Source organism: Orbicella faveolata, unplaced genomic scaffold (genome assembly GCF_042242905.1).
Source record: "Orbicella faveolata isolate gen_17 unplaced genomic scaffold, um_ofav_v1 contig_27, whole genome shotgun sequence".
Lineage (NCBI taxonomy): Eukaryota > Metazoa > Cnidaria > Anthozoa > Scleractinia > Merulinidae > Orbicella > Orbicella faveolata.
The window spans coordinates 3440624-3454673 of NW_028301555.1; the positions used below are offsets into that span (position 1 = coordinate 3440624).

The 14050-nt window shown below is 39.3% G+C and overlaps 1 protein-coding gene across 2 annotated transcripts; it reads left to right on the plus strand.

The window, feature by feature from the left end:
* The first annotated feature begins 103 nt into the window (after positions 1-103).
* On the plus strand, positions 104-10999 carry LOC110041944 (prolyl 4-hydroxylase subunit alpha-1-like). 2 transcript variants are annotated; one of them, XM_089296882.1, is made up of 12 exons: positions 106-553; positions 3191-3531; positions 3872-3923; positions 4288-4499; positions 5079-5249; positions 5396-5466; positions 6310-6409; positions 8412-8465; positions 8564-8629; positions 9260-9328; positions 9947-10043; positions 10693-10999. In XM_089296882.1, exons 1-12 carry the CDS (start codon positions 214-216, stop codon positions 10761-10763), a joined length of 1644 nt encoding a protein of 547 aa, XP_089153008.1. In that variant the 5' UTR covers positions 106-213; the 3' UTR covers positions 10764-10999. The 2 variants fall into 2 exon arrangements, with proteins under 2 accessions (XP_089153007.1, XP_089153008.1); XM_089296881.1 differs by lacking the exon at positions 10693-10999 and having other exon boundaries at positions 104-553; positions 9947-10271.
* The last annotated feature ends 3051 nt before the right edge of the window (positions 11000-14050 follow it).

Consider the following 14050-nt stretch of genomic DNA (forward strand, 5'->3'; position numbering starts at 1 on the left):
TTTACGTTCAGGAAGTTACGGGACATTACGGATTCTCCTATCAAGGAATTAGCTTTAGGCAGATCAAAGAATTCCTCAACACTTTATTTCTTGGAGCATGCGTGATTTCGCTGTCGGGAGATAAACAAATGGCTATTCACGACCGCGACCAGGCCTGAAATGAATTGAAGTTATCTCTGCGTAAAGTTATTTAAACGCGGCATAATCTACGTTATGGCGGCGAGACTTATGCTTTTGACTGCGCTCGCTTATTTTCTATCGACAACTAGATTTGTGGACTCGGAGATCTTTACCGCGCTGTCCCATGTGGAACGGTTAATAAATATCGAAATGGAACTCTCCGACGCGCTCGAAGATTACCTCTTTGAACAAGAATCGCGGCTGAAGAAATTACGATCCTTTAACGAGGACGTGAAGAGGGCAATGGGCAGAGCGATATCTAACAGGGATGAATATATTGGACACCCAGTGAACACTTATTTAATGATCAAGCGACTCGTGAAAGAATGGACGCAACACGTGAAATCGATTGAACAGGAAGGCGACGCAGAAGGTAAATTTGTCAGATTGTCAGTAAGTATAAAACCACGTCGAGGTAGAAAACGACTTTATTAATAGGTCACCTTGAAAGGGCGAGAAAGGTAATTCAAAGGAATCAATGCTACCAACAAGAATCGATTCAACGAATGGGACTGAAAAAATGAAAAACACTGAACTGTCGGACGGATAAATTAAACTCTATCGATGCGGAAAATGTTAGATATTTTGTTGTGTGAAAGGGCTATTTGCATGTACAAGTATAACAGCGTCCCTAAAAAGTGACCAAAATGCAGAGGAAAGGAAGACATCTTTTTGAATAGAAAAGGAAAGGTCTTGCGTGAATGTTGTTCAAAAACGCTTGTGATTGATAGATGAGGTTAATGTGACTGATGTTTCATTATTTCCGGTGAGAAGTACCAAGCGTTATATTTCGTTGACATTGCAAAACGCTAGATTAAAATCGTTATTATCTTATATATGTGATCAGTATATTTACAAATTGCTACAGCTTTCTTTTCCTTTTAGCCTGCGTACTTAGCTTTCCATATTATGTTTAAATTTAAAACGAATTTATATAACTACTCCAAATGCATCGATGCGATTCAATAACCTTTCCGATTCTTTCAAAAGGTTTTTAACAACAAGGTGAGTGTTTTAATCGAAGAGCTAAGAAAAACAAACACATTATTTGTCTTAGCCTTTATTAAATCTGGGCGAGAGAAGTTTTATTTAATCTGCATGCTTCATTTAACGTTGACTTTTCAGACGCAAAGCTTACGGTAAATTGAATGTTACAAATTTGGCACATTTCTAAATTATTTCCGTCCATCAACTGCTAAATGTAATAAATTGGGGAACCTATTATCGACGTATAGTAATAATTAAATATTGCTCCAATTTCCGAGGTCTCTAATGAGAAGTCCTTGATCAAAATTATTTTTTTGACAAACGCTAAAAGGTCCGACCGACATCTATACGTTATGTCACAAATTACAATTACTGCTATAAATAATAAGAAACATTAAATAAAATAAAAACCAGCAATATTTATATTTGCTATTTAGGTGCTAAAAATTGTTTATAAATCGATCGTAAGAGAACGCTTTCTTTACCGAAACGAAATTTCGCTGCAGAACTTTTTACAATCAGAGATCTAAGATCATCGGTAGTTGAAAGATGCGTTAGGTTAACTTTGACATAACGATAAAACCAAACCATACGAGATTATAACAATCTTTGGGTTATTTAACAGCTAAAATAGCTATTTTCATAAACACTGTAACCTTATTTTATAGAAAAGTGAATGATTTACTCCAGATTACGATCCCATTTTTAGATTCCTCATGTTCACATCGCGTGAGTCCAAGCGTTTTCTCTCGTTTGGCAAACCGCAATTTCCATGTGCTCTCGTTTTCTGCAAATTTGACCTGAGCAAACTTTCACGGGGTTCGGCTCGACTGTAGTTTTGTTTTTGTTTGATGGCAAGATCAGTGATGCGAATTCTCGTGCATTCCAGGTCGTTTGATCTCGCGTTGTAATGATAGACATTTGGAGTGCAACTCCCATGTTACGACACAGATCAACTAAGCATATGGTTCAATACAGTAAAACCCTCATGTGAGCTAAAACTCTGACAAAATAGGTAGTTGTGTTTTGGCGTAGTTATTGGCAATTTAGGCTAAGTTGATTGTTATTAGGTCCTTATTTCTATGAAGGATGTATAGTTGTTGATGACCAGAAAAATAAATAATCTTGGGTTTGATCCTTTAATATACAGTATTTGCTCACAATTGTATTTATGTACGTGTATCTTCTTGCGATATATATTTGCAATTTCAAGAACACACTCCTTGATTAAAATGTTTATCATAATTTAACTGTAACCCACATATAAGAACCTGCTCGATCTTGGTTGGCTAAACATGTTCTTATATTTTTGGGTTTTAAAATGGCAAATTTCTGCCAGCAGGTAGACTGCAAAACAGTCGTTTTCGGACGTTTTCGGAAGGCGCGAAGTGCCGTAAGCGCGCGATCCTTGCGTGTGAAGCGCGCGAGCGTCACCCGCCCGTAGGGTTCTCTCACCATTCTCCCTCGCCGTTTTTACACTCGCTCCAGACCTTTCGTTCGAATATTGACCGTCGCCCGCATTCGCAAAAAATACGACTGTTTTGCAGTCTAGGCAGGAGGTTCTTAAACCACTAAGGTTCTTACACGCGGGTTTTTACTGTGTTGATCAGGGTTGATCATTATTCTTGTGCGCCAAAACGGCACGGAGATGTCTTGCAAACGCAGCAAGTTCTTTCTTGAAGGTTTGTCATCATAAATGTAATTATTATATGGCTAGCTCCGTGAGCGGGCAAGATGAATCAAATCCTGCGTTGTGATTGGCTACCCGAGCGGGCAAGATGGAGCTATCTTGCCCACTCGGGACTACCCGCCGTCTCCCGCAAGATAAATTTCCCCGAAAACCATATAATAAATCCTTTATTGACCAAGCTTGTTCGGCCAAGGTGGCTGGATATTGGCCTCGTTCTTTTTTTGCGTGTTTATGGACCTCGACTCCGTCTCGGTCCATAAACACGCAAAAAAAGAACTTGGCCAATATCCAGCCATCTTGATCTCACACTTGGTCAATAACCCATATTTACAGGTCTGCTTATTGACAAGCTTGAGAACTATCGTCAGTTCTTCCCTGGACAGGATGATTTAGAAGGGGCAATGGCCGCCATCAAGAGACTTCAGGAAGTCTACAACCTGAAACCGTTCGACTTCACTAGCGGTAAATACAGTATTCGTACAGCCTCAGGATCTTTGCTGACTGCTACGGACGCGTTCAATTTTGGTCGCGGAGCGTTCGTGTCCGAGGACATGGAAAACACTCGGCAGTGGATGGCCGAGTCACTGAGGTTGTTAGACATGGAGTCTAGTAGCCAGAAAGAGATCCCGAATCGATTTTCTGTGCTGGATCACTTAGCTTGGTCTTCCTATCAGGTAACTATGGCAACTGAAGATTGTTTGAAAAGAGGTCAAAGTTATAGGCCAATTCAACAATCCTACCTTTAATCCTGCCATGCATTCTCCGCGCCGAGGGAGGATGCATTCTGGAGGAAAGGGGGTAATACCTTGTTTCACATACATGGCTCTTTAAACTCGAACAACTGCCGACTTTTCGTACATCGTTATTTTCTGGTAAAAAATTTCATACTGAGTAAACATTCCTAGATGTGGGGAGCTTACAATACCACATACTTTTTAACGAGGAAGGAATTTCTATGTCAAAGACATGAGAATGGCCTCAGTTTACAGAAACATTTTCCTTTCTTTCACACAGCTCGGCGATGTAAGAAGTGCTATAAATTACACTATTGAAGCCCTTAAAGTCGGTAAGCATATCACATTATTGCTTTTTCTCTCAATATTTGGTTAGTTTCCTTGTTCAAGGCTTATACTTTTCAAATCTTGTCGTAGACCTATTCCATTGTCGACTCTCGACTAAGGAGGCTGCGTTCGAGTGATAATTCAAATTGATAAGTTCAATTTTTCGTTGCTCTCGTGGACTGCTGTCGGTGTACTACCGATCTGGTTATCACTTAAAAAACGTGTCTTTTCTTAGCTGGCAGTTAAGATTTCAATTCTCAGATATCGGCGAACACACCAACCAAACTTCCAATTAGCCTTTGGTTTAACCTTCTTCACGCCCCCTTTTTTTGTTTTTTTGTTTTGTTTTGTTTTGTTTTTTCATTTCAGTGCCAGATCATGAACGATCCAAGGTGAACCTTGGCAACTTCAGGGAGTTACTAATGGAAGCTGGAGAAGAGAAATCAAAGAAACCAGAAAATAAGGAACGTGAATTCCCGTATCTGGCGAGCAAACTTCCTCAGTCGACGCTGAAGAACTTCGACTGGTTCGAGGAGAGACGCATTTTTAAGAAACTCTGTCGAGGAGATCCTATGCCACACGTAAGCCATTAAACCGAAACACTTCAGAAACACAGTAAGAGTAATATTCACTGTTAACTTGCAGTTAGATAGGTCGTTTGTAATGAAAACGAGGCGCGGTGTCCTGGTGGGTAGATCGTGTGTTTCAGTCCTTGCATTGCATATGACCAGTGCGCGTGAAATTTGAATTGTCCAGGAAGAACTGTGCTGTCCTTTCGCCAATTGTATGTTAACAGGAGAGGTATATCGTATTGAACTAGGGCAGCGTTTGTCACTGGAGACGGCACTGAATATTCCCGAAAAGGGATTTATAAGATTTTTAAAACATTACGTATCAGATTATAAAAAGTAAAAAATATAAAACATATTGTGTCCCCAAGCTTCTACCCCGTCCAAAGTCACTCCTGTTTTCAGAGTGGACTCCTGTTACTCCGGCTTAGAGTTTGGCTACTTTCCAGTGGGAGATCGAGACCTAAATATCTAAAAGGGGCTCCACCATATAAATATATATTTAGGGTTAGGGTTGGGATGGTTATGGATGGCTGTAGACTTGTGCTAACCTACCTTACTGGCCTACGTTTTGTTTGGTCTTCGCATCAGGCGCCTCAAAGCCCAGAGAGACTCAGGTGTTACTACAAGACAGGCCATCCTCTCTGTACCATTAAACGGTGTCCCATTGAGGTGGTCTTTACAAACCCGGACATCATGATCCTGCGCAATATAATGAGTGATGCTGAAATCGACAAAGTTATAAAGATATCAAAACCTTTGGTAAGGACGCTCTTTTACTTAACATTTAATTTCCTTTAGAGTTCCTCTGCGGAACTTGTTGGAGACAGACAAAAGTGCAGTTACAACATGGTCTTTTGAGGAAAGAAACTTTACTCCCTGATATAATTATGTTACTATTTTTTTAGCTCAGTAGAGCAACTGTTCATAACCCAATAACGGGACAGCTGGAGTTTGCACACTACAGGATAAGCAAAAAGTACGTAAGTTAAAAAATATATATCAGTTAAATCAGTAACTAAAAGTTTTCTTTTAAAAAATCATTTTTTTATAAGTAAAAGAAAAGCGAGCAGTTATAATTAAAGTGGTGATACTTAAAAAAAAAAAAAAATGACTGAACGACGTGAATTACAGAGCCGGGAGAGACGTACAAATGTTTGTCCATTTTATAATTTTTTTGATTTGACGCTGTGATTAACTTCCTTCATAACTAAAGGTCCGTCCACACTACTCCAAAGAAATTTCAAAACGCGGCTTTATTTCTACCGTTAAGCCTACCGTCCACACTGATCCGTAAGAATTTGAAAACGTTGGCCCTGCGCTTTAGTGTGGACAGAAAGCATTTTGAAAACGTAGCTTTTCGAAAACGATGGCATCACGATAGTCATGTGATTTCCTTGCCCGAGTTTTGCTCACCGGTGATTGCTGCGTTTTCAAATTTCTCCCGCGTAGTGTGGACGGAAATCGAGCCTAAAAATTGACGGAAATGAGAGCGATTTTTAGTTGTTATCTCTTCGAGTGCACCCTTAAAGATACTTTGACAGCTAGAAATAGTAGCGTTTTGTGCTGAACACCCTGAGTGGAACAGAAGCCTTGATTTACACTATGCGAGACAACGAGCATCCCCGACCTTGTCTTATGGAAGTCCCAACACTCCCCCCCCCCTCCCATTAGCCAAACTCTCATCTATGACTGCACATAGAAGTGAAAGCTACTTTTATTATCATAAGATCTCAACTAAGAAGGTAAACACTGAATTTTATTGATTTATTGATTGATTGATAGATTGATTTATTGATTTATTTAATTTTGTTTTTCAAAGTTGCTGGTTAAACGGTGGCCACGATGAGCTCATTGATCGTGTGAACGCACGAATGTCAGCATTGACGGGATTAAATTTGAAAACCGCAGAGGATTTCCAGGTGTTTGTTTTGTTTCTTTCAAACTTTCCACTTATTTTCCATTTCTTATCCTCTTCTTTGTGATGAATCGCATAGCTGAGAGAATTCTTGCACTCTGATTGGCTATCGATGCGATGTTTAGTGGGAACTGAAGTTTTGCACGTATCCCACACTTCTCAAAAGTGTTTGTTTGGCATTGCCGGCAAAATATTTAAAAAGAAAAACTCCAGTTTATGCATTGAATGTCAGCGTCGACGTTGGAAAAGCCAAAAGAAAGGAGTTTTGGAAAGGCGTGGGTTGAACTCAGTTTCAACTTTCCCTAGTAATTGAAGAAGAAAAGGAGTTGTTTTCGCTATATAGCAAGTCCAGGAAACTGCTTGACTAAAGTCTAAGGAGAACTAGAACTAAAATGCCTGAAACGACCGCAGAAATTAGTCTTTATTATTGGCTTATGTTTTCAACGAAATGAGCCACAAAAGCAGCGGTAAAACTTTCTTTTTCACTGCATCAGTGAAACAAGAAAGAAATTAAAATGTCCGTGTCGCGTGAACAAACTCCATTGTCAATAAACGGTAGATATACATATAAACATTGCTCAAAAGCAAACGTGCACGTACGCTTGAATTTCATGTACATGTAAAAGAATAGCTTCCTATTTTTTGAAGTTTATACTGTCGATAGTTTTGTGTCATTTTATCTTTCATTTGATGTACATATAGCTTACATATAGCCAAGAGTATCACACAATAAACTGCTATTGATTGATTGATTGATTGATTCATTCATTCATTGACTGAATGATAGATAGTTTGATCGCAATCGGGTAGTTGTCTTTCATTGAAATCCAACAAGACAACTTCTTTCAATTTGTTTGCACTGCAGCAAAATTTATATATGCTCCAAACTTTCAGGAAAAAATAACTTGTTACATTCTTTAACTTAAACTGTCGATCACTTGACTTGTACATGCATTTATCGTTTCTAACATTTGCAAAGCAAAGCAACCGCTCTAAGCAGTTCGTGGAAATCAACAGACGTTGGCACAGCGAACTGATCATGAGTTGCTTCGCGAAACAAACAACAAATGAGATTTGAAAACCGGCCTTACTCTTAAACGTAAAGAATTATTTGTGACGCTTAAAGCCTCGAACTTTTGAGTATCATATTTTTAATGTTACGTTCATTCAAGCTTAAGGTACTTACTTGATTTCGTCTTCTTCAAACCTTTACCCGCGGTATCGTTGAATGCTTTCAGCTCGGATGCGAGCTCGAATTTGCCGCGATCGAAGAGCGAAAAAGGAAGTAGTTATGATATTTTTCTTCATCTAATGGATTGAACCTGCAATAGAGGTTGTATAAGCCAAGGACGGTCTGGCAACTACCACCATTACGCCATTTAAATAATACAAAGCTTGTTAGAACAATTACTGAGAAAACGTAGCTTCGCCGACCACGGGGTTCAAATGATGTTTTCTCATTCACCGTCATTTGTAATCGTTGTTGCCTGCTGACAATCATGACAGTTCCTTCGTAATGGCTTTTCGAGCGGATGTTGCAAATGAAACATTCACCCGTTTATGTCTGATTTATTTTATGGAAAAGCTATGAGGGTTCAAGGAAAATACGAGTTAAATTGCACTGGAAAGGCTAATATTGTTTTCTTTTTTTTGCGTGAAATTTAACGAGAAATTTCCTTGCCAGGAAAGGAATTTTCTTGTAGAATACACTGTGTGGTTCGTTGTTGTTTTTCGTTGTCTGTAAAAAAACCACCATTGACTGTTTAAAGCCTCCAAAGATACTAGTCTTAGACCTTAGCTTGGAAGATGTCTAGGAAGTTTTCCGTTGTTACGTTTGCAGCATATTTCATTCGTGTTTATTCCAAACGCTGTGAGACATATTGCCGGAAAAAGCCTCGGGGGTGTTGTTGGCAGTTTTCAATACCAATATCTGTAAATTGTTATGAGGGCTTTCACTCAGTCCAATTTAATTATAATTTAATTTATTTTGATCTACTCTTTGCCAGGTTCAAAATTATGGATTGGCAGGACACTATGATCCCCACTTCGACTTTTCAAGGGTATGTTGCTTATCTGGTAAACCTCCACTGATTGCGTTGTTAGAGATATACCGGTACTCTCATCTTTCTTAAGCACTCTTACTGCGTTCTCTCTTTAGGATCTTCAGAATTCGACACTGGGTCGACTTGGCACCGGAAACAGGATAGCTACAGTTCTTCTCTACGTATGTGATCCCCTATGCTTTGTGTCACTTAAGTTAAACCTCGTTGCCAGGGTCTTCCATTTCCCCCTCTAAAGGATGAGAGACTCCGGGAACGAGGGTGAGAAGATGTGAGAACCTAGGAGCGAGGTTGACTTAATTTCAGACATTGAAACTCGTTCACTATCGCAAGAGTCAGCGAACCTGAATTTGTTTGCCCACACGCCTTTTCCTCACATGATTCCCCCATTTGCTACGTCTGCGTTCGCACGCTAGCTACCTATTTGATTGCCCACACGACATTTCAACTCTTCAGACAGCAAGGCAGTGTACGTCCCTAAGACAAAATTCTAATTGCTTTTCAGTCAGCAGAAACTTGTCAGCCGAGGATTTATTGCAAATTCGCGAATGTGGTTCGATCTCTCACCGTTAACGTAATTTAGTCAGCAAATTTTGGATTTTCAGACAAGTTCTGGTGACAACTGAAACTAGCCTTTACCTTAAAAGCTTGAGATTGCTAAAAACAAAACCCCGACTTTTCATGACCTGCAGACCACTAAGCTCCCTGAATTAAGTTTTTACTTGAAATAGTAACCTTAAGTAAATGCACCGAAAGTTTTCTTTACCGAATTTTACTTTTACTTACATTCACAGATGACCGATGTGGAGGCCGGTGGAGCTACCGTGTTCCCGTATGTGGGTGCCAGGGTAATGCCCAAAAAGGTAAGAAACACATTCACAGGTGATATGCTAAATTTGGCGCTCAAATAAAAACCATGTGTTATACTTGAATGTGACACTTCATTTGGTGCCTCACCGCAAAGCAAGATCGATACGAAGGTTCCCCTTTCTGTTGATCTTGAATTTTCTAACTTTCTCTTTGGAGAATTTGCTTCTAGGCCGAGAACATTATTCTCATGAGGCAGTCTAAATTTGTTAATTTGTTATCAACCAGGATTTAGCATATTTTATCTCAAGGGAAGTAAGAGTTGCAGGAAATATATAGGGTGGGACATTTAACGTAATAAGCCCCGAGGTTCTACTCAATTCAGTTGAACACCGCCCTCAATATTGGCACGTCTAAACTAATCGTTGTAACGAGCGAGTACAAGTTCAGGAACTGAGCCCTCTGTCTCCGAACCGAAGTTGCTAAGCAACATGACGTACACAGATTACGTCATGCTGGCGTCACGATTTTGCAACAACCGGGAGTGGTCGCGCTGGTTTGAAAGTGTGAAACGAATCGTAACCCTCTGAAGGCCTCCACAAAGATTTGAATAAAGCGCCATCGGTCTGTCCCCCTCCCTTCCCCTGCTAAAGCACGTCTTATTCTCTTGTTAGGGCGATGCTGTGTTCTGGCACAATCTACTGCGATCAGGCGATGGTGATTTCAGAACACGTCACGCTGGATGTCCTGTTCTAAAGGGCTGGAAATGGGGTAAGTTGCTAAACGCATTTGATGCTCTTTATCCCGAGTTCGACTTTAAAATTCTCAGCACTGTTTTCCGTATTCTCGTTTGGTAGAAGTTGGTTTAGGTCAAATGCATTCGCCCCCATTCAATGGTCTTTCATCCCTACGAGCTGCTAGCCCTCTATACTCTTCACGCAATATTTTTCTCCAAACGTTCGTGACAAACCAAAAGCGCAAAAAAAAAAAAAAATCAAAGGTCTTAATAAGAGGCTCATTTTAACGGAGGCAATGAGGAGAACATGTCAACTCATCACTACTGAGCTAAGATGTTATTGGACTGACAGTACAGAGAATAATTTGTGACAAAATTTACGAACAGAACCAATTCACTGCAGTGAGCTATTTGTACTTGTAGACATTGGACCACTTGTTTTAAGATCGATGATATATCTGCAAAATAAGGCAGCACAGTTAGATTTATGGTTACTAGTCGAGCAGTCTTAGTATACCAATTAACATCTTGACTGAATTTTTCCTTTCCATAAATATTTTGGTATCGTTGTTCACGAAGCAGCTTTACAGAGCTTTATCGATGGCCACCCCAAAGCTGCAGCAGTCACATGCACGTATTGCAGACCTTTTTTGTTTCTGATGCGACGTTAACATTCTTTTCCAGTTTCCAACAAGTGGATTCATGAGTACGGAAACGAATTTAGGAGACCATGTTCACTGTCACCGAAAGTGTGAACTTTGAGGCATCTCTGAAAGGATCATTGGCTAGTATTGGATTAACAGGATAGGAGAATTCGCTTTAAACTCTCAGAAATTTTTATTTTTTTGTAATTAATTTCTGCTGGTCAGGTTTAAAGAAAGAAAATCTTAGCGCAGACATTGCTTCACGGAGCATAGAAAGTAAATGCCGGCCTTTACACTGTAGAACGGTTCATCCAACTTCCAAAAAGTGTTGCACAAAAAAAGAAAAATAGGAAGTCTAGAGTGCCACTGATCATATATCTGCATATAACTAAGGTGAAGAATGCGTAGTGGGAACCGCTACATCTAGCTAATCGCTAATATTAAACATAATCTGTAACTAAAAGAGTAATAAGCTCACAAGTTATTGTGACGTTATAATTCCATTTAGTATAAAATGCTATGTTTCTTGTCAATCGGTATGCAGTCTAAAGCTCTCAGATTGCCAGGGACTGGGTAAGATTTGTCATGGAAAGAGCGAAATAAACGGAAGAAGGATATCAGTAAAGACGATATGGAAAATTTTTCTGAATACATGTATTACGTGGTCCTTCTTTAGTTTTCCACAATTCGCTACTAACGAATGCACTCAATGCACGCAATTTTTAATATGTGTTGCTGCGGTCTCGCTCAAGAACGGTCTGGATACGCGGTACTATAATCCATCAAATATTTTCCCTCGCACGTCTAAACATGTCACGTGAGTAAATTTGCTTCAGCTAAAACTGAGGAAAATCCGAGGGATAATAAACATAGCCTCCATCTGGCGCGTTTTCGCGCGTTCTGATTGGCTACTTGGGATAGTGTGTACTATCCACCTCCCATCTCGCGACAGTCGTAAGCAAAATAGTTTCTCGATTTCCTACTGCAAAAGGGGAAGAAATTTTAGCAATCTATAAAGCAGCCGTCCCTGCTAATACAAAGAAAACTACAAAAGTCGGTTTGGCAGCATTTACAAGTACGGTTTCATTACTTTTGCAACTGACAACTTTAATAACGCTGCTTAAGGGTTATTGTTTAGAGGTTAGCGAAATTTAATCAATGAAATTTATAGGAATGTTTCAACCAAAGTTACAGTAGAAAGTATATATAAAGTATATAGAAAGTTCAACATTTGTTTTCGACGTATGGTGTTGCTAGAAATGATTTTTTTGAGAAGATATTTAATACAGTCTTACAGACGTTTGCAATACGATGTAAATAATATTGGTACTAGGTTTTTGTCCACTTGTTACTTGAACTTCTGGTGGATTCCGTCTTAAAACGATAAGGTTATAACTCTGTAGCGTCGGCACATTAAAATAAATACTTTGTTCAATGCAAGGACTGTTAATCTAGCAAAAACATAAAAGATAAGTCATCTATTGACCTATGCGACAGCCTTCTCCGACATGCCATTTCAATATCAGCTTTATTACAAAACGAAGAAAGCTGCGATGCTACAACCTTGTAAAACGTCAAGTTCTCCGAGGGTCTTATGTCTGATAAAACTAAATCTTCAGAAGGAAAGGTAAGTTTTAATTTTGGAATGTGTCACGTCACATGAAAACCGGCAATACATTTACTTGTGATAAGATTCCCAGCCTGGCGTGATCCATGAAGAATATGCAGAAATCAATTATTTCTCAAGAAATTTTAACATAAAATTTACTAACAAATTACGTTTTGGAAATCTTAAATTAAACCTTGAAATGAAGCACCTGTTTGAAAGCATTTTTCTGGATGTTGTTACAACTGACACTTTTGAGTTTTATATGCAAACGAAAAAATAGGAGCTTCTACATACCTTTCTAAACTATTTCTACAAATCTAGCCACGACAATAAGAAAAATTAAACTTCTGACCTCACACTTCCTTCTGATACGATGAACTGGATATTTTAATTTATTTTCATACAGTACTCAAGGCCAGAGTAACATTAGGATTTTAGGGAAAGTTTACAACGTTAGACAGCCTTGACGTCGGGCAATGTCATATGATGTCAGTGGTGATTTTTTTTTCTTGCGTTTTTTGCACAACGTGAACAGCGGCGCTAAAAACAATCGCACGTGACTAAGAGGTCGGCCCTTGATTGATCAATTCAATCTCTCGCTTGGTGTTGCAGTGACTCTCTCATCAGTGTTACATCTTGAACAGTGTCGATTTTTTAAGTTTAAAGTATGTCATCTATGACTACATCTGAAATACACAGGCATCGGAAAATGCAATTTAGAAGCTGATTGTCGGCCCGACTTGATTGATCAATTCAATCTCTCGCTTGATATTGCAGTGACTCTATCTCTCATCAGTGTTACATCTTGAACATTGTCGATTTTTAAGTTAAGTTTAAACCATGTCATCTATGACTACATATACATCTGAAATACACAGGGATCGAAAAAAGCAATTTCAATCACATGTCCAAGCTGATTGTCGGTCCCTTGATTGATCAATTCAATCTCCCGCTTGGTATTGCAGCGACTCTCTCATCAGTGTTACATCTTGAACAGTGTCGATTTTTAAGTTAAGTTTAAACCATGTCATCTCTGACTACATATACATCTGAAATACACAGGCATCGGAAAAAGTAATTTCAATCACATGTCCAAGCTGATTGTCGGTCCCTTGATTGATCAATTCAATCTCCCGCTTGGTATTGCAGCGACTCTCTCATCAGTGTTACATCTTGAATAGTGTCGATTTTTAAGTTTAAAGCTTGTCATCTCTGACTACATCTGGAATACACAGGCATCGAAAATAGCAATTTCAATCTCATGTTGAGCCAGAAGCTGATTGCACCTCAGGAAGCATTCGACTTGATGGAAACAACGTCCGCATGTATTTAGGTGCGGAGAATATGGGGGTTGAAAAAGGAGACGAATTCCATACTCGTTTAGCATAGTGGTTAACAAGGGCTCGACAAAGTGTCCGTGATGAAATCCGCAGGTTCCATCAACACTGTATCTCCCCTTTCCAGAACCTGTGTTCCATCTCCTCTTACCAGTACAGTGGCCTCTTCGAAAAACAGAAGCAATTCATTACCATTCCAGGGACCATCCAGGATATTCACGTGATCCACACCTCGAATAGAATGTCGTAAGTTCACTGTAAAATTTGCATTGGATGCATTGAACTTTGAATGTTGGTGTTCCTATATAGCTGTTTCCAAACATACGATTGCCGGCTTCTTTAATTTTAACACTGCACTCGTCAAAAAAGTGAAGCGTTACCGGATTAAGGTCACTTACTTACTTGAGGTAAGCGTCAACTAGAGCGATATTATCTGCTGTAGTCGATTCCAG

Coding starts and splice junctions, on each gene's coding strand:
- LOC110041944 (XM_089296881.1), top strand. CDS start 214: ATGGCGGCGAGACTTATGCTTTTGACTGCGCTCGCTTATTTTCTATCG. Junction 554..3,190: donor ACAGGAAGGCGACGCAGAAG/GTAAATTTGTCA, acceptor CCATATTTACAG/GTCTGCTTATTGACAAGCTT. Junction 5,467..6,309: donor CACTACAGGATAAGCAAAAA/GTACGTAAGTTA, acceptor TGTTTTTCAAAG/TTGCTGGTTAAACGGTGGCC.